Raw genomic sequence first — 19,659 nt, forward strand, 5'->3', positions numbered from 1 at the left:
GCCCCAGTACACCCGTCTGATTGGCTTATAGCCCCTCTTGAGGCCTGCAGTGAGGGAGTCTGGGTAGCCTTGGTGCTCACCCTGTTTGTGAATGTTTTTCCAGCGCCACATGTCGTAATTCCCAAAAAATAAACCTTGTGGCTTTCATAAAACTAACTGTTTTCCCTCCCCCTTAGCCAGGGGGAAAAGGGCTGAGCTCAGCTGTTCTGCCCTTCATGACTTTAACATACTCTAGCCTGCCAGGAAGCAGTGTGATTTCTCCCAGTGTAGGCCCCTTGGCCCATATTCACCAAGTGGCTTTGAGTAGGAACACTGATATAGGATCAGGGGGGGGGGGTCTGATCGGAGATCAGCACTCCTACTGTGATATCATTTGTGTATACAGGCCCTGGCTGGAGATACGAGAGGACTTTGAGAGAAGTGGGAGGGGGTTGATGTATATTTAGGCCCCGGCTGTTGAGGACACGAGGGGGAAAGAGAGCACACACGTTGAGATTACATGGAAGAGGGAGAGAGAAGATGGGAGAGACACACAGAACAGAAAGAAAGAGGGAAGTTAAGGTAGAGAGGGGGAGAGAAAGAGTGATGAGCTAGGGAGAAAGACAGAAAGGGAGAAAGGCAAAAAAAGAACATTATAACAATGAATGAATGAATGGAAGCTGGAACTGAATCTTCTCCCAGAGAGAGAGAGAGAGGTGGAGGGAGGGAGGGATAGAGGGAGATAGAGAGGGAGATAGAGAGAGAGGTGGAGGGAGGGAGGGATAGAGGGAGATAGAGAGGGAGATAGAGAGAGAGGTGGAGGGAGGGAGGGATAGAGGGAGATAGAGAGGGAGATAGAGAGAGAGGTGGAGGGAGGGAGGGATAGAGGGAGATAGAGAGGGAGGTGGAGGGAGGTGGAGGGATAGAGGGAGATAGAGAGGGAGATAGAGAGGGAGATAGAGAGAGAGGTGGAGGGAGGGAAGGATAGAGGGAGATAGAGAGGGAGATAGAGAGAGAGGTCTGGGGGAAGTAAGGTATTAGTAGCCGGTGACTGTCTATAGAGGGAGGGCAGATGGTTTTCCACTAATAGGGGATGCCTGTTACGTCCAGGCCTCAGCCCGCTGAATTGGGGACAGAAATACGCAACCTTGTGGCTCTCTGACATGGACTTTTCATAAAGAAAGTCACACGCACGCACGCACGCACGCAGACACACACACACACACACACACACACACACACACACACACACACACACACACACACACACACACACACACACACACACACACACACACACACACACACACACACACACACACACACACACACACACACACACACACACACACACACACACACACACACACACACACACACACACACACACACACACACACACACACAGTTTATTGTAGCAGTTCAGTAATCTAATCAGTGTTCCTCTAGCAAAGGCTACAGTGATTCACTGTTGAGATTGTTTTTTTGGTCACACTACTTTCAAAAGAAAGTAGTCAAATGTGTGTGTGTGTGTGTGTGTGTGTGTGTGTGTGTGTGTGTGTGTGTGTGTGTGTGTGTGTGTGTGTGTGTGTGTGTGTGTGTGTGTGTTCTCTCACTGCTTGTGTGTGTTCAGGGATGCACCTGATAGAGGTGCTGTATGATGATGTGGCGGTGCCTAACAGTCCGTTCCGTGTCCCGGTAACGGAGGGTTGTGACCCCAGCCGTGTCAGAGCCTACGGACCTGGTCTGGAGGAGGGCCTGGTCAACAAACCCAACCGCTTCACCGTGGAAACCAGGTACTAACTTACTTACTTAATCCTCATCATTACCATGTGGAACATAAGGCTTCCATCAGAGATTAACACTGCATCCTTCTGTCAATCTGTTCAGGGGTTACACACTGGGTACACACTGGGGTGAAAATCAGATGGGTGAAATGGGGTATTCCTCTATCAGGGGGAGGAAGGTTAAATGGTGTGGCAAAAAACAACATCTCAGTTATGAGATACTGGAAGCCATTATTCTCTCGTCCCTCTTCACCACCCCTCTCTCTTTCTGTCCCCCTCTCTCCCTCCCTCGCCCTCTAGGGGTGCTGGTACAGGGGGTCTGGGTCTGGCCATCGAGGGTCCATCAGAGGCTAAGATGTCCTGTAAGGACAATAAAGATGGCAGCTGCAGTGTGGAGTACATCCCCTTCACCCCGGGAGACTATGATGTCAACATTACCTTCGGAGGCTTGCCCATCCCAGGTACTTCATGATGTCACTTCTTCTGAGAGCCCCTTCACTTCCTGTTGGAAAGAATTTAAACTCTTCATGATTGGTTGATAAAGAGTGTTAGTGTCATGGAAGATGTTTTGATTGGTCTAGGCTTTCAAAAAAGGTATGCGTATCAATGTACACTAGACCTGTATATACCACATGCTATAAGTATGGAATGGGAATGTTTTGCTTGGTCAGAGAGGATGAGGTGAAGTGAGAGGTCTACTCCGCCCAAATAAGCCCACGAAGTGAGGAGAGTCAATGAGAGAGTTTATCTCTAATTTTCTAGGTGAGGCTTATTTAATCAAATAGAAGTTTCGTAATGACAAGGTTGTTACTAATGAGGTTTGGCCGGGGTAGGCCATCATTGTAAATAAGAATTTGTTATTAATTAACTTGCCTAGTTAAACACTTTTTTTTAATGAAGTGAACGCATGTGGCATTTTGGCAACTTTGGAAAAAAATTTTTTTGGGAGTTGTGCATGTCGTAGAAATAGAGGAGTCATCATGGATATAACCAGTTTTAGCATGGACATTGCCATTGAGGGCTTCCCAATGACTGTATATATGAGTGGACAAAACCATTGATCACATGACACCATTCATTCCTATGTGAAGACTCAATAGTGCTTTGAAGCCAAATGAAGTCAGTTAAGATGACGTCTCAGGGAGACATAACATGCACAGTTTGAGCTACTCCAGGAAGTGATGTTGCAGGCTAACTCAGTGCTCCCCCTCAATGAGTAACTCAAGCTGAAGGCCGGCCGGGGTACTGGAGTCTGCCTTTAGCAACTAAATGACCCTTATAACTTCTTCTGTTTGCAATTTTAAAATAAGCGGTTCAAGGACATACATCTGTTTTATTAGAAGCAACTATTGGTACTAAGAATTTCTATGGCCTGTTGTTCACATGTTCACACATATATCTGCTCTCTCTTTGGCTAGAATGGTCCCATCTGATCCCATCTTCTCTTGCCTGCCTTCCATATTTGAGGACATGTATTTCCATTGTTAGAGCTTTCAAATATCTTGGCAATGCAGGGCCTGTATAACACATGCTACAAGTATGTAATGAGAATGTTTTGCTTGGTCTGGGCTTTCAAAGAGGTACGTAAACAAATGAATACTCATCAATGTACACATGCAATATATACCTATACGTGTATAATTCCAATAGACTCCTGCCTGTGTGTGTTGCAGGGAGTCCCTTCCGTGTGCCAGTGAGAGAGCTGGTGGACCCAAGTAAGGTGAGGTGTTCAGGCCCAGGGCTGGGTAGTGGAGTCAGAGCCCGTGTTCTTCAGACCTTCACTGTGGACACCAGCAAGGCTGGGCTCGCCCCTCTGGGAGTGATGCTGTACGGACCTACTGGTGAGAGAGAGAGACAGACACCCGACCCCTCCTTAAACTTTTCAGACTGTGGTCAATATTGAATTACTTCCCACTTCAGGAGTGGCTGAGCCAGTGAACATCACGGATAACGGAGACGGAACACACACAGCGACCTACACCCCGGCCAAGGACGGCCCGTACACCGTGTGTGTGAAGTACGCTGACCAGGAGGTTCCTCGCAGGTCAGAACAGCAGGAGGAGGAACCAAACTGTGATCACATGTTTCCATCAAATCTTTGTACTGAATACACAATGATTTCATCCCTCTGTCATTCTCTATTGTTCCTCTTTTCCTGTCCTGAAGTGGAAATTCAGTTGAACTGAAACATTTAAATCCTTGAGAGATTTAAATCTTGATCTTTCATAAACAATCCTTTCTTGGAAATTATGTTTTTTTTCTTCTCTCTGCAGTCCGTATAAGATCAAGACATTGCCTGCTCATGATGCCAGTAAGGTGCGTGCCAGTGGGCCAGGTTTGAATGCCCAAGGTGTGCCTGCCAGCCTGCCTGTGGAGTTCACCATCGATGCCCGTGATGCTGGCGAAGGCCTGCTCACTGTGCAGATACTGGTGAGTCACCTCCGCCTCTGTCACTTCATCTCTAGACAGGAAACTGTCATAGACTGTGAGCTCAGACATTCTCCTCCCTATTTACAAGAGAACCTCCATTTCTTTTTCTTTAACCTTAAGATGATAAACATCTCTTCAATCTTGCTGTTATGATTCATGCTTGTTACCAATTTCGACATTTCTACCTTATTTTCTTATTTTGTGTTTAATAAAAAACCCAAACACCAACTCCCATGTCAAGTCAGCCCCTCCCCCCATTCTACCCATTCCTTTCTCGCTGCCCCTCCCTGATCTGGGATGTGGTTGGGTTGTGGCTGTGACGTGTCTGCCTGTTGACTTGTCTGCAGGGTCCGGATGGGTCCAGGCGCGAGGCCTCAGTGTTTGTGGAGGACTGGGGCAGGAGGGTATGGGAGAAGCATATAGTCAAGGGGACCATACCCTTCAGTATTCTTAAGAAAGGCTCCGTAAGGCCTGCTCTCTTCTCTTTCACCCTTCTCGCTGTCTGCCGTCTCCCCTCTGTCTCCTTTCACTCTCCTCTCTTCTTACTGTGAGAGAGGAGAGAAGTCAGTCTATGTAGGAGAACAAGGGATTGTATAGAGCAGATAAAAAGGCATTGTAGACCAAAGTTAAAACAATGTATAAACAACGGATTAACTCCCTGGCTGAAACTTCACTGAAACAAGTTCGGTGCTGTGACGAGTTGGGACAAAACCTGGAGGAGGAACTGGGAGGATAGGGATGTTTGGAAGTGAACGGTTCTCTTAAACAGCAGTACACAGCCCATGAAAGACAAACATTCTCCATCCCCTCAATGTCCCTCCTCACCAGTCTGTGTGGACTGACCTTCATTGGGTTTGGCTACTTGGCTAATTGGCTAATGTGGTTTGTATCCCTACACCTGTAGGACCCAGAAGGCAAGCCGAAAAAGGCCAACATCCGTGACAACAGAGACGGGACGTACACAGTGTCCTATGTACCAGACATGGCAGGGCGCTACACCATCACCATCAAGTACGGAGGAGATGAGATTCCCTACTCACCCTATCGTATTCATGCCCTGCCCACTGGAGACGCCAGCAAGTGTCTGGTCACAGGTCAGTGAGAGGACTACATGTAAATGTATATCTATATCCGTACTGTATGTATCTATGAAGAAAGGAAGGCCTGTATAATCATTGCTCTGATGAAGTAGCTTTGGTGGGTTTTAGCCCATGATGCCACATTAATGAGACATCATTTACTTTCTATCTACAGTTTCCATTGGAGGACATGGATTGGGTGAGCATTTCTTAACATGATCATTCTTCTGAAAACGAGCATGTACACCAGTATATGTACAGCGCGTGATTATATTGACTTGATGTTAGTGATGACGGGATAGTTTCTGTAGTTGTGAATGGTCTCCTTACAGGTCTATCATTCTCGACAGGTTCAGGCCTCGGACCCACCATCCAGATCGGCGAGGAGACCGTCATCACCGTGGACGCTAAAGCTGCTGGAAAGGGGAAGGTGACCTGTAAGGTGTCGACGCCAGACGGGGCCGAGCTAGACGTGGACGTGGTGGAGAATTCCGACGGAACGTTTGACATCTACTACACGGCTCCGGAGCCCGGGAAATACGTCATCACCATCCGCTTTGGAGGAGAACACATTCCAAACAGCCCCTTCCACGTGGTGGTGAGTACTTTCTGATACTACAGTACACACGGCATCATGGGTACTGTAGTCCTTACCTGAATTTGTTGGGAAAGTGTCGTTTTTTTTGTCACAGTGTTGCCATAAATGTGTTTCATTCATTGAATGTTTTCTGTAACACTATGGTATGACACGATGTTGTGTGATCGCTGGGCTGGTTTCAGATACAGTTGGTTTGACTCATGTCATGTGACAGTACATGAGATGTGCATGGTTTGCTACTTACATGAGCCTATGCTAATCCTTGGAGGATTACTATAACTGTGTGTGCATGATGATTTGTAAGTTCCCCATAGAAATACGATGAGTAATTGGTCGATTTCTATGAAGTTTTCCTAAACGTGTGACTTACCCTCCCCACCAGGCCAGTGATACCGTCCCTATAATAGAGGAACCGTGTGACAAGCTCCAGTTACAACAGCCCTACCAGGCCTACCAGGGCTACCCCCCTCACTGGGTATAAACCTGCCAGCACTTACCTCCACCCTCTCCTTCAGCTTACCCACCTCCTTCATATCTCAACACCATGATTCCAACTTTGCTTTCCATGTACATCTCAAAAACCTCTGTGTTGACAATCATTGTATGTCCACTTCATTTTTGTTTTGCTTGTCTCCTTTATGGCGACGGCCATTGATTTTGTCTCTGTTTTGTGTGCATGAGTCGCTTTACATTGCTTTGACTGTTTTTCTTTCAGCTTATCTTGATCATCTCTCAGGCCTTCAAAGCCTGGACTCTCACCTGTCCTGTCTGCCCAGAGTCAAGGCCTATGCCTGGGCTTGTGCTTTCACCTCCATCCCCTCGTACTATCCCTGAGCAGAGATATAGACCAGAATGCCAATGCTAATGTTAATTGAACCATTTCCCTTTCATAGGCCACAGAGGAGCCAGTCACCACCGGCGATATCATGGAGCCTATGCTCCGCCCCTTCAACCTGGTCATTCCATTCACTGTTCAGAAGGGAGAGATCACAGGTGAGATTTAACTGATGTCTGACAGTGTGTGTGTTTGTATGATGTTTTCTGTGATATGTATGATAATAACTTACCTGTGTGTGTGTGTGTGTGTGTGTGTGTGTGTGTGTGTGTGTGTGTGTGTGTGTGTGTGTGTGTGTGTGTGTGTGTGTGTGTGTGTGTGTGTGTGTGTGTGTGTGTGTGTGTGTGTGTGTGTGTTTTTCCAGGTGAGGTGCGTATGCCCTCAGGTAAGACAGCCCGTCCTAACATCACAGACAACAAGGATGGGACAGTAACAGTGAAATACGCCCCTACAGAGAAAGGCCTGCACGAGATGGACATCAAATATGATGGAAACCACATCCCAGGTACATATTGCATAGAGAAAAACACACACACACATACACACACAGAGTCTAATTCCATACAGGAAATAGATCCATAATTTGCTGTTTCATGCTGTTCCATCACAGGAAGTCCCCTCCAGTTCTATGTAGATGCCATTAACAGTGGTCATGTGACAGCCTATGGTCCTGGTCTGAGTCACGGCATGGTCAACAAACCTGCCACCTTCACCATCGTCACCAAGGATGCAGGGGAAGGTAAGGAACTGAACCAAACAATCCCGCCCCTATTTTGTGCCACTACTGTGCTATGGTCAAATTCTATCATGGTATTAAACATGGCATTCAACAATTCTCAAAGTCTTCAATCCCTTTCCCCTGCCTGATTTTCCTCCATCCCTCTCTCACCCTTTGTCTCCTCCTACATTCCTCCATCCCTATCTCACCCTTTGTCTCCTCCTACATTCCTCCACCCCTCTCTCACCCTTTGTCTCCTCCTACATTCCTTCCCCTCCACCCTTTGTCTCCTCCCTTCATCCCTCTCACCCTTTGTCTCCTCCTACATTCCTCCATCCCTCTCTTACCCTTTGTCTCCTCCTACATTCCTTCATCCCTCTCTCACCCTTTGTCTCCTCCTACATTCCTCCGTCCCTCTCTCACCCTTTGTCTCCTCCTACATTCCTTCATCCCTCTCTCACCCTTTGTCTCCTCCTACATTCCTCCATCCCTCTCTCACCCTTTGTCTCCTCCTACATTCCTTCATTCCTCCTTTGTCTCCTCCTCCCTCTCTCACCCTTTGTCTCCTCCTACATTCCTTCATCCCTCTCTCACCCTTTGTCTCCTCCTACATTCCTCCATCCCTCTCTCACCCTTTGTCTCCTCCTACATTCCTTCATCCCTCTCTCACCCTTTGTCTCCTCCTACATTCCTCCATCCCTCTCTCACCCTTTGTCTCCTCCTACATTCCTCCATCCCTCTCTCACCCTTTGTCTCCTCCTACATTCCTCCATCCCTCTCTCACCCTTTGTCTCCTCCTACATTCCTCCATCCCTCTCTCACCCTTTGTCTCCTCCTACATTCCTCCGTCCCTCTCTCACCCTTTGTCTCCTCCTACATTCCTTCATCCCTCTCTCACCCTTTGTCTCCTCCTACATTCCTCCATCCCTCTCTCACCCTTTGTCTCCTCCTACATTCCTTCATCCCTCTCTCACCCTTTGTCTCCTCCTCCACATTCCTCCATCCCTCTCTCACCCTTTGTCTCCTCCTACATTCCTCCATCCCTCTCTCACCCTTTGTCTCCTCCTACATTCCTCCATCCCTCTCTCACCCTTTGTCTCCTCCTACATTCCTCCATCCCTCTCTCACCCTTTGTCTCTCCTACATTCCTCCATTCTCTCCATTTGTCTCCTCCTACATTCCTCCATCCCTCTCTCACCCTTTGTCTCCTCCTACATTCCCCTCTCATCCCTCATTCTTCACCCTTTGTCTCCTCCTACATTCCTCCATCCCTCTCTCACCCTTTGTCTCCTCCTACATTCCTTCATCCCTCTCTCACCCTTTGTCTCCTCCTACATTCCTCCATCCCTCTCTCACCCTTTGTCTCCTCCTACATTCCTCCATCCCTCTCTCACCCTTTGTCTCCTCCTACATTCCTCCATCCCTCTCTCACCCTTTGCCTCCTCCTACATTCCCCCATCTCTCTTCTCTTCTGCTATTCCTACTTTCTCTCTTCCTGTCTTTCTCCCTCTCTCCTCTCATGTCTAGGTGGTCTGTCCCTGGCAGTGGAGGGTCCCTCTAAGGCAGAGATCAACTGTAAGGACAACAAGGATGGAACCTGTACTGTGTCCTACCTTCCCACTGTGCCAGGAGACTACAACATCATCGTCAAGTTTGACAACAAACACATCGCCGGCAGCCCCTACACTGCCAAGATCACAGGTAATGACTATGTGTGTGTGTGAGAGAGACTGAGAGAGAGAGAGAAAGAGAGAGAGAGAGAGAGTTTGTAATATGCAACAAGGCTCGAGCAAGATGTTATTCAAAAGTTGTATTCATTAAATGCAGGAATTCGTTTTCATTTTCTCTCCTTCATTCTCTTCATTGTCCTTTTATGTCCTTCTCTTCCCTGTAGGAGACGACACTATGAGGACATCCCAGCTCAACGTTGGCACGGCAACAGACGTGTCATTAAAGATCTCAGAGACAGACCTGAGCAGCCTGACAGCGAGCATCAGAGCACCGTCGGGCAACGAGGAACCCTGCCTCCTCAAGAGACTGCCCAATCGACACATCGGTGAGCCACTCACCAGGCCCGGGTCCCAAAGTTTATGAATCTATTATTTAGTCAGTAACACAAAGTTCTGTAAACCTCTTTTTTTTCTTTTTTCGAAAGAGACCTGGTAAGATGGCAGCAAGAGTAAACGTGTATATGTTTAAACCATAGAGGCACAGATATAGTCATTCCATGTATCTGATTGCGTTCTCCTCTATCCGTCCTTCCCTCTAGGTATCTCATTCACCCCTAAGGAGGTAGGGGAGCATGTTGTGAGTGTGAAGAAGAACGGGACGCACGTGACCAACAGCCCCTTCAAGATCATGGTGGGTCAGTCAGAGATCGGTGACGCCAGCAAGGTCAAGGTGTTTGGCCAGGGACTGGTGGAGGGACACATCTTTGAGGTGGCTGAGTTCATAGTTGACACCAGGAACGCAGGTGAGGGTGATTTCATTGGTATTCATTGCGACAAGTTACTATTGAACATAATAGGGGGTTAAGATAATATTCAACTTTAGACGTTCAGAAGTTTTAAGTTAGTAGTTTTTGCTGTGTGTGCAATGTAAAAGGGTTGCCGTGAATTTGTCAGTAACTTGCAGGCAGCTCATTGTCAAGTAAGTTACTGTATTTCATATTGCAGTACACCTATATTAATCTAAATACTGTATCAAAGCAAGCACTGCGTATTGACACACAGTACAATACCGTAGAATTGATTGTATTATACAGTAAAAAAGTCAATGCTACTGTAATCGTAATGAATGAATGGATGGATGAAATTTGTTGAGGGCATTAGGGTTTGTATTAGACAGTATTTGTCTGTAATTACATGGGATTGGTGTAAGGAGATTGGCTGTTATGTAGGTAATGTGTTCACTTTACAGCACATCAATGAATATTTGGTGTTTTATATCAGTTGCTTTTCTAGAGGTCTTAACAAAGGCTTCCAAAATGGCAGTAAACACATGGCAAAACAGACCAAAAGGACATGGCAAAAGGCTCAATCATGAAGGTGTAAGACTTGCTGCCACTCCAATCTGTGCCCTATACCTTTTAAATTGATGGGGCACTAATACCACATGCAGGTTAAGTTAGTACAGCATTTCACTAACGGGTGCAACAAATATAGCCTCTTACGCCTCAAATGGGGCGGCAGGGTAGCCTAGTGGTTAGAGAGTTGGACTAGGAACTGGAAGGTGGCAAGTTCAAACCCCCAAGCTGAAAAGGTACTGTCGTTCTGCCCCTGAACAGGCAGTTAACCCACTGTACCTAGGCTGTCATTGAAAATAAGAATTTGTTCTTAACTGACTTGCCTGGTTAAATGAAGGTAAAATACATAAAAAAAAAATATATATATATATATATATATGTTAATGAGACAGAATCAACAATGCAGTGCACGCACCAGTGGTCAAAAGCTTTTTTGCACTCCACAAATCCAGTACGGTACTGTATTCTGTGGGATAGAATTACAGTACACTTTAAAAAACTCAACTTGTTTTTACAGTAAGTGCTTTTTTTACAATAACATACTGTCATTTTTTTACAGTAATTTACAGGTAACAAGCTGTCAGTAAATTACTGTAAAAACAAGTTATGGTTTTTACAGTGTACCATTCAAAATACAGCAATAATTTCCCTGCCTACAGAATGTTCCCACAGTGGACCATCATTTACAGAATGCTGCAGTAAAATGTTTCACGTATTTTACTGTTAATAATACTCAAAATGACTGTATAAATTACAGTTTTCCATTACAATGTGGATATGACTGGTGTAACCAACACTCACAATGACATCTTTCTCCCCATCTTTCTCCTCTCTCATGTCTCACTATCTAATCTCTCTACTCTTCTCATGTCTCCCTCCCTCCCTCCCTCCCTCCCTCCCTCCCTCCCTCCCTCCCCCTCCCTCCCTCCCTCCCTCCCTCCCTCCCTCCCTCCCTCCCTCCCTCCCTCCCTCCCTCCCTCCCTCCCTCCCTCCCTCCCTCCCTCCCTCCCTCCCTCTTCTCTCTATCAGGTTATGGTGGTCTGGGCCTGTCTATAGAGGGTCCCAGTAAAGTGGATATTAACTGTGAGGATGTGGAGGATGGTACCTGTAAGGTGACCTACTGTCCCACTGAACCAGGAAATTACATCATCAACATCAAGTTCGCCGACCAGCACATTCCAGGTGAGTTCAGGGGGCCTCCGGCGGCCTCGGGTGTCTTACAACATGCCTGTATACAATTCAGCTCCTGTCTAAACAGACTTATCTTGCTATGGGTGGTCTTGCATTTTTTTGTCTGATTTGGGTTCCTGACTGGCTGTGATTGGTCTAACCCACAGGAAGTCCTTTCACAGTGAAGGTGTGTGGTGAGGGCAGGGTGAAGGAGAGCATCACCAGGAAGAGACATGCTCCATCCATTGCTACTGTGGGCAGCACCTGTAACCTCAACCTCAAAATACCAGGTGAGAACCGTTATGGTCTGTGTGTGGTCAAGGATTGGGATTCCAAAAAGCCCACTGGCTCTCCTCCTTTCTATCTACCATCCCTCCTTTTCTCTTGTCTTCCTCTCCTTGCACAGTCACATGCTTTCACATACCTTTCTTACACACTGTCGTGACCCCTTGCTCGGTCTTCCTACTGCATAGTTCTATTTTCATCTCTTGCTCTTTTTTCCTCCTTCCCTCCCTCCTCCTCCTTCCACCCTTCCTCCCTTTGTAGGTAATTGGTTCCAGATGGTGTCGGCCCAGGAGCGGCATACGCGCACGTTCACGCGCAGCAGTCACACGTACACGCGAACGGAGTGCACAGAGATTAGTAAGACAAGGGCGGGGGAGACCAAGCGGGAGGTGCGCGTGGAGGAGAGTACCCAGGTCGGGGGAGACCCTTTCAGGGACGTGTTTGGAGAGTTCCTGGGGAGTCAGAGTCTCACAGGCTTCAGTGGGATACCAGCCACTACCAGACAGTCTCAAGAGGGTGTGTGTGTGACACAAGAGGGTGTGTGAGGCCTGTCTAATGCCGATTAATTGATTCGGAATGTGTGTGTTTTGTGTTGAGTGTCTAGTTTGTCTATGCCTGTTTGTTTTAATCCAGACTAATACATACATCTAGAATACAAAATATCAAACTACTGCTTGATTAAGTTGAATAAAAATAATAAAACAATTGCATGATGCAATGACGTAAGCAACATGTCTGGATATGAATGAATGTGTGTGCCTTCGTGTGTGTTGAGTTGGGGAGTCACTCCGTGTTCCTCCCAGATTGGAATTTATAGGAGGGTGTTTAAAGGAGAACGCGGAGCTGGAAAATCTGAGCAGTTCATGGCTGTCACCCCTGTGACCCAGCCATCGTACTCTGACATCACACAAAGCCAGAGACTGATCCACACGCAGCTGTATCCACATCTCAGTCTGACTTCCTACAGTCTCTCTGATTCTCTCTGATTCTCTCTGATTCTCTCTGATTCTCTCTGATTCTCCACTACCGCTACTAATGACCTGATTGTTTGTGAACAGAGTGAAGAATATTTTGAAGTTTGTCTGAATCATTTCTCCTACTTCTGTCCTTCTCTCCTCCTCCTCTCTCTATTTCTTCTTCCCTCTCCCATATACCCCCCCCCCTACTTTCGCTCTCTTTCCCTCTTTTTCTCTCCCTCCCCCCTCCAGGTGACCAGGGGACCCAGGAGATGACGGCCCATGTGACCAGTCCGGGGGGTAAAACGGAGGACGCAGAGATCATCGACGGCGAGGACAGCACCTACAGCGTCCGCTTCATCCCCCAGGAGATGGGTCCCCACACGGTCAACGTCAAGTACCGGGGCCAGCATGTCCCCGGGAGCCCCTTCCAGTTCACCGTGGGGCCCCTGGGAGAGGGAGGGGCACACAAGGTCCGGGCTGGGGGCACGGGGCTGGATAGAGGAGTGGCAGGAGTGGCAGGTAGGTTGGCTGAGGGGGGCAGTAGAGCTCTCTTAGAAAGTGATAGGCAGTGTTTGAAGCTTCTGAATAGGAGAGCCTTGCCTTGTAAGTCATTCACTAAATGTAGGGCTATATTGGGCTTTTGATAAAGATAATGAAACTATTCATATGCGTCTTTCCCTTTTGTATATACTGTATCACTGACTGTCTGTGTTCCTCTGTAGCTGAGTTTAGTATCTGGACCAGAGAGGCTGGAGCAGGGGGTCTGTCCATCGCTGTAGAGGGGCCCAGTAAGGCAGAGATCACCTTTGAAGACAGGAAGGATGGATCCTGTGGAGTGGCCTATGTGGTGCAGGAGCCAGGTCAGACCAACATATTATACACGCTTCATTCATCTAACGTACACAACAACATACTGGACATATTCTACACCTGAAATCACAAGGTTGACTATGTGTACTCTCTCTCTCTCTCTCTCTCTCTCTCTCTCTCTCTCTCTCTCTCTCTCTCTCTCTCTCTCTCTCTCTCTCTCTCTCTCTCTCTCTCTCTCTCTCTCTCTCTCTCTCTCTCTCTCTCTCTCTCTCCAGGTGACTATGAGGTGTCCATTAAGTTTAATGATGAGCACATCCCAGACAGTCCCTTTATAGTCCCCATCGCCACTCTGTCTGATAACGCACGCCGCCTTACAGTCACCAGCCTACAGGTTAGAACACACACACACACACGCACGCACGCACGCACGCACACACACACACACACACACACACACACACACACACACACACACACACACACACACACACACACACACACACACACACACACACACACACACACACACACACACACACACACACACACACACACACACACACACACACATATATATTAACACTCCAGACTCTGACATTGCACAAGCATTTCGCTACACCCACAATAACATCTACTAAATATGTGTATGCCACCAATAACATTTGATTTGATTTGACACTGGATGCTGAGGTTGCTGACCTTATTCTGATGTCTATCATTATTAGCACCTTCATTACCGAGGACTGGAATGGTATTATACAGAGAGCAGAGTTCACTGCTGTATGAACAGACACACCTGTCATAACCTCTTCTTCATTTAAACCAGAGATGGAAGGTCATCTATATTTGAGTTGTAAATTAATTTAGATTAGCTATGAATAGTTTGATTAGTGGATACATTGGTCAGGCTACTCTGAAATCTATATGCAGGCAGTGTGTGTGTGTGTGTGTGTGTGTGTGTGTGTGTGTGTGTGTGTGTGTGTGTGTGTGTGTGTGTGTGTGTGTGTGTGTGTGTGTGTGTGTGTGTGTGTGTGTGTGTGTGTGTGTGTGTGTTCAGGTTGGGGGGTGAGATGGTTGGATAATTATTATTAGCTGCTTCTGCTATAGAGGAAATGTGTTACCCAACACCCTGTCATCAGTCTGACCACATGGGGCTTATTAGATCATTGACCTTTAACCTTTGTGATTGAAGGAGATGGGATTGAAGGTGGGCCAGGAGGCGTCGTTCGCGGTGCAGTTGAACGGGGCGAGGGGGTTGATAGATGCTAAGGTTCACACCCCGTCCGGAGCTGTAGAGGAGTGTTATGTTACTGAGCTGGACAGCGGTAAGACATAGCACTGACCAAACTGACGATACAACAACTCACTACTACACAGTACAGAAAATATCTAAGATACTGCCTTTTCCACCAGATCGATTCAATAATTAAGTGTTTTACAGTAGAGGGCTAGTACAACCAAAGCACCAGGTGCTCATCCTAAAATATAAATACGTTCATCTCAATTGCATGTCTTGCTAAATGAAAGGTTCAGTAAGTAAATTGTGAATATTGTAAAATGTCTGCCATTTGAACCTTCCCCTTCCTGTTCCCCTGCAGACCAGCACGCCATCCGGTTTATCCCGAGGGAGAACGGAGTCCACTCCATCGAAGTGCGTTTCAACGGGAGCCACATTCCCGGTAGTCCCTTCAAGATCCGCGTGGGAGAGATCGGACAGGTCGGAGACCCGGGAATGGTGTCTGCCTTCGGACCTGGGCTGGAAGGAGGAACCACAGGTATGAGGAACATTGTGTTGTAACCACACAAACACATACAATAAGGTAGACAAATATGGTATATGTTTGTTTATTAGAATTTTAACAGAGTTCAGTAATTAGGTCATTTCAAATACCCAAAGAAGGCCGATAGGCTACTGTATGGAAAAATACACAAAATGTTTAAATGACCAATGCTGGCTCACATGTCTCTTCTAATTCACCTTTGATTGGATGTTTTCCCTGTCCTTCTCTATCCCCTTCCCTCCTGTAGGCGTGGCATCAGATTTTGTAGTGAACACGTGTAATGCGGGGTCGGGTGCTCTGTCAGTGACCATTGATGGGCCGTCCAAGGTCAAGATGGACTGTCAGGATTGTCCCGAGGGTTACAAGGTCACTTACACACCCATGGCCCCCGGCAGCTATCTCATCACCATCAAATACGGAGGACCATCGCACATCGTAGGTAGCCCCTTCAAGGCTAAAGTCACAGGTAAGTCCTCTATAGAGCAACGCTATCCAGACACTAATGTTTCAGTGTTGAGTCTAGAATGTGTTGATGGAGAGATGGCAAGTGTGTGTGTGTGTGTACTGATCTACTAAAGAGTCCTCAGACCTTGTGGAGGCTTGATGTAATGAGTTGGAAGAGTCCCTAGCCTCTACACACTCCTATTATATTGGACATTCCGTACTTGTCCAGAGGGCTCCTAAGCTGTGTGTGTTTATGCTTTATATGAGGAGAGATTATGCAACACGCCAGTTCTTGTAGATCTTACGCAACCACTCTTATGCAACCCCACTCTCTCTTCTTTCTCTCTCTCTCTCTCTCTCTCTCTTTCTCTCCACTCTCGCTCGCTCCCTCTCCCTCCCTCCCTCCTCCCTCTCTCTCTCTCTCTCTCTCTCTCTCTCTCTCTCTCTCTCTCTCTCTCTCTCTCTCTCCCTCTCTCTCACACTCTCTATCTCTCTCTCTCTCTCTAGGTGCTCGTCTCTCTGGTGGCCACAGTCTACATGAAACTTCGTCCGTACTTGTGGAGACAGTAACCAAGTCGTTGTCGTCGTCATCGTCAATGGGCGTGGCCTATGGCCCTAAGTTCTCTTCGGATGCCAGTAAGGTGGTCTCCCGGGGCGCCGGCCTATCAAAGGCCTTTGTAGGGCAGAAGAACACCTTCACAGTGGACTGCAGCAATGCAGGTGAGAGGCGATGGTCACACAAATGCTCAGACACACACGCAGACAGACACGAGACCAAATGCACCCACATACAAAGTATACACACGCAGATACACTCACACAAATACTTGATGTTGACGTATTTCTTCCCCTATAGGAACTAACATGTTGATGGTGGGGGTACATGGACCCAAGACTCCGTGTGAAGAGGTCTATGTTAAACATCTGGGAAACAGGATGTACAGCGTCACCTACACCGTCAAAGAACAGGGCAACTACATCCTCATCGTCAAATGGGGGGATGAAAATGTCCCCGGCAGCCCCTTCCATGTCACCGTCCCCTAAGACTCATCCATCCCCTGTACAACCCCCTGCTGTATCCCAGAATGGACTAGTCCAACACCCCCACAGACACACTAAAGATACAAAGACTTTTTCAGTCTGTCCGGAGAGTGGGGGGGGGGGGGTAATTTACCCATCATGCATTGTGCCACATTTCTCTGATAACTCATCCAGGCGACATCACAAAATCTGAGGTGCCAATCATCCTATGTCTGCGCCGCCCCACCAACTAGCCACCCTGTTGCTGTTTACTTTCAATGAGAGGGAATGTACAAAGAGGTCAAATCATGTTTTCTGTCTGTATCAGCCTATGCTAGTATTTTCAGAGTACAAACACAGTATGCAGTCACTACCATGTGCTTTTCAGCTAGTCCCCCAATGGTGTCCCACACTGCCTTTACTGGCCTGTTCAAAATGGCTGCCTTACATGAGGGAAGATGGCTGTGACGTCACTGTCTGGGTCACTGACAGACAGACAGACAGACAGACAGACAGACAGACAGACAGACAGACAGACAGACAGACAGACAGACAGACAGACAGACAGACAGACAGACAGACAGACAGACAGACAGACAGACAGACAGACAGACAGAGAGGAGTTATTTACCTTTATTTATTCAGTCCTTTTATTTTCTTTGACAGAAAATGGTCTTATATTGTTTCAAAGGAGAAGGTTTCAGTCGATCTTAGAAACTATTCTCCCTCATACCGGGCCTTCCTGTGTCATTACGGGTGTTACCATGGACACAGAGATGTGGTTGGCCAAGGATTTTGTACTGAGGAAGAGGGTACTGCGTAGCAATCGGTTTATCGTGTGAATGTTTCATTAAGAAGTCCACAGAGAGATGCTACAGTGGAACAGCATCATAGAGTGACATTTTATAGTGATTTTATATGTAAGAAAATGAACAGAAAAAACTCTTCATTGTTTGATATACTAACCTTCTGTTTGGCAAGGATGTGCAGCCACAATAAAACGTTTAACTGCTGACTTACCACTGAAAAGCAAAAATGTGTTGTCTTCCTTCTTAATTTAAAGTGTGTTAGTATATTTAGTTGTGACCAAATGTGGTCCTCTGTAGCTCAGTTGGTAGAGCATGGCGCTTCTAACGCCAGAGTCGTGGGTTCAATTCCCAGGACCACCCATACGTGTAATGTAAGCACGCATGACTGTAAGTGATGTTGGATAAATGCGCCCACTAAATGGCATGCGGTTTGTTATATTAGCGTTTTAGCATTTTGTAAATCTGTACAACAGTACCACTTGCTGGTGATAATGGGCTATTACAGATGGTTGGTGAAATCACTTAGTTAAAACAGTGATTCCAAACTCAGGTCCTCCAGACCCTCCAACAGTACACATTTTCATTGTAGCCCTGGATAAACACAGTTGAATCAGGTGTGTTTGTCCAGGGTTACAATATGAATGTGTACTGTTGGGGTTACTGGAGGACCAGGGTTGGGAATCCCTGAGGTAAAATTTACCTCAATGTAAAGTGTTACCTGATTTTCTTATCCTTAGGAAAACTGTAGCATCATACAGAGCTTTTTCCTGTACTTCCTCCGTAAATATACGGACTACAGGAATGTCCCCTCTCTGCCTGAGGGCCACTGTGGGACTCTAATGGACCCCTTGATCCAGTGTAATCACGGTGTCATTACAGACCAGTGGGGGTTAAACCGTGCACTGTCAATGATATCAAAGCCTGAGTCAGGTTTAGTACCGGCACGTTTTGAACGGCACTAAACAGCGTTACTTTACTGTACGGTGTGTTGTTACACTGTGCAGCACCACCCTGTGTGTTGGTTTCAGCCATAGTCCAGTGGTACGATCAATCTTTGATCAATTCATTGGGTGATTCATTAGTTGATTGGTTGACTCACGAATGATGCAGTTGTTTTATTGGTTGAATGTAATGAACTGAAGAGCGGAACGGAAGCCTCTTTGGAGAACCAGAGAGCAGCGAGTCTCGCCTCCAGAGATCTGGAATCTATGAGCTGTGTTCTGTGTGTGTGTGTGTGTGTGTGTGTGTGTGTGTGTGTGTGTGTGTGTGTGTGTGTGTGTGTGTGTGTGTGTGTGTGTGTGTGTGTGTGTGTGTGTGTGTGTGTGTGTGTGTGTGTGTTCTTTTCCATCTGTGTTCCGTCCGAGTGCTGATGGTCTCCCTTTGTCACACATCCTCTGCTGTGACAGGGAGTAGAAGTGGAATGGGTGTTGCTATCACAAAATGCAATCACCAGAGTTTTAATGTGAAAGTCCCATAGTGACAACAGAGATGGGGAGCTGTGATCAGACACATTTCACACCTTTTCATCTACCGCCAACACTGTGTCAACACAACAGCAGGCAGGCGAAACCTGCAGGTTCGCACGCACACGCGCACACGCGCGCGCACACACACACACACACACACACACACACACACACACACACACACACACACACACACACACACACACACACACACACACACACACACACACACACACACACACACACACACACACACACACACACACACACACACACACACACACACACACACACACACACACACACACACACTTTCCCTACTGCTTCTTTCTGACACACACATTTGTCTCTGTCTCTTCTGCTGTCACTCTATTCAGAACCCCAGAACTGTCTAGTAGACACAGAGGGAGATACCCTGCACAATCCCTGTAATGGAAAAGGCCCTGCTTTCAATTCATGCCTCA

The 19,659-nt window shown here is 47.0% G+C and overlaps 1 protein-coding gene across 10 annotated transcripts in view; it reads left to right on the forward strand.

Annotated features, from left to right (window-relative positions):
* The window catches only part of LOC123994583 (filamin-C-like), an 85,714-nt gene extending 68,197 nt beyond the window's left edge, over window positions 1-17,517 (forward strand). For 2 of the 10 annotated variants that reach the window (XM_046297351.1, XM_046297354.1), the window contains 26 exons: window positions 1,613-1,775; window positions 2,067-2,227; window positions 3,440-3,607; window positions 3,687-3,810; window positions 4,040-4,196; window positions 5,101-5,290; window positions 5,451-5,474; window positions 5,626-5,873; window positions 6,256-6,348; window positions 6,767-6,866; window positions 7,073-7,213; window positions 7,319-7,447; window positions 8,954-9,127; window positions 9,321-9,482; window positions 9,696-9,899; window positions 11,481-11,633; window positions 11,789-11,911; window positions 12,168-12,443; window positions 13,115-13,384; window positions 13,588-13,725; window positions 13,951-14,066; window positions 14,868-15,000; window positions 15,274-15,450; window positions 15,704-15,922; window positions 16,408-16,620; window positions 16,757-17,517. In XM_046297351.1, coding sequence (XP_046153307.1) covers window positions 1,613-1,775; window positions 2,067-2,227; window positions 3,440-3,607; window positions 3,687-3,810; window positions 4,040-4,196; window positions 5,101-5,290; window positions 5,451-5,474; window positions 5,626-5,873; window positions 6,256-6,348; window positions 6,767-6,866; window positions 7,073-7,213; window positions 7,319-7,447; window positions 8,954-9,127; window positions 9,321-9,482; window positions 9,696-9,899; window positions 11,481-11,633; window positions 11,789-11,911; window positions 12,168-12,443; window positions 13,115-13,384; window positions 13,588-13,725; window positions 13,951-14,066; window positions 14,868-15,000; window positions 15,274-15,450; window positions 15,704-15,922; window positions 16,408-16,620; window positions 16,757-16,944 — 4,244 coding nt within the window. In that variant the 3' untranslated portion in view covers window positions 16,945-17,517. The remainder of the gene's footprint in view (window positions 1-1,612; window positions 1,776-2,066; window positions 2,228-3,439; window positions 3,608-3,686; window positions 3,811-4,039; window positions 4,197-5,100; window positions 5,291-5,450; window positions 5,475-5,625; window positions 5,874-6,255; window positions 6,349-6,766; window positions 6,867-7,072; window positions 7,214-7,318; window positions 7,448-8,953; window positions 9,128-9,320; window positions 9,483-9,695; window positions 9,900-11,480; window positions 11,634-11,788; window positions 11,912-12,167; window positions 12,444-13,114; window positions 13,385-13,587; window positions 13,726-13,950; window positions 14,067-14,867; window positions 15,001-15,273; window positions 15,451-15,703; window positions 15,923-16,407; window positions 16,621-16,756) is intronic. The other 8 variants (XM_046297352.1, XM_046297356.1, XM_046297358.1 and 5 more) reach the window with 5 other exon arrangements.
* Window positions 17,518-19,659: the final 2,142 nt, after the last annotated feature.

The sequence above is a fragment of the Oncorhynchus gorbuscha genome, linkage group LG14 (assembly GCF_021184085.1).
Source record: "Oncorhynchus gorbuscha isolate QuinsamMale2020 ecotype Even-year linkage group LG14, OgorEven_v1.0, whole genome shotgun sequence".
Lineage (NCBI taxonomy): Eukaryota > Metazoa > Chordata > Actinopteri > Salmoniformes > Salmonidae > Oncorhynchus > Oncorhynchus gorbuscha.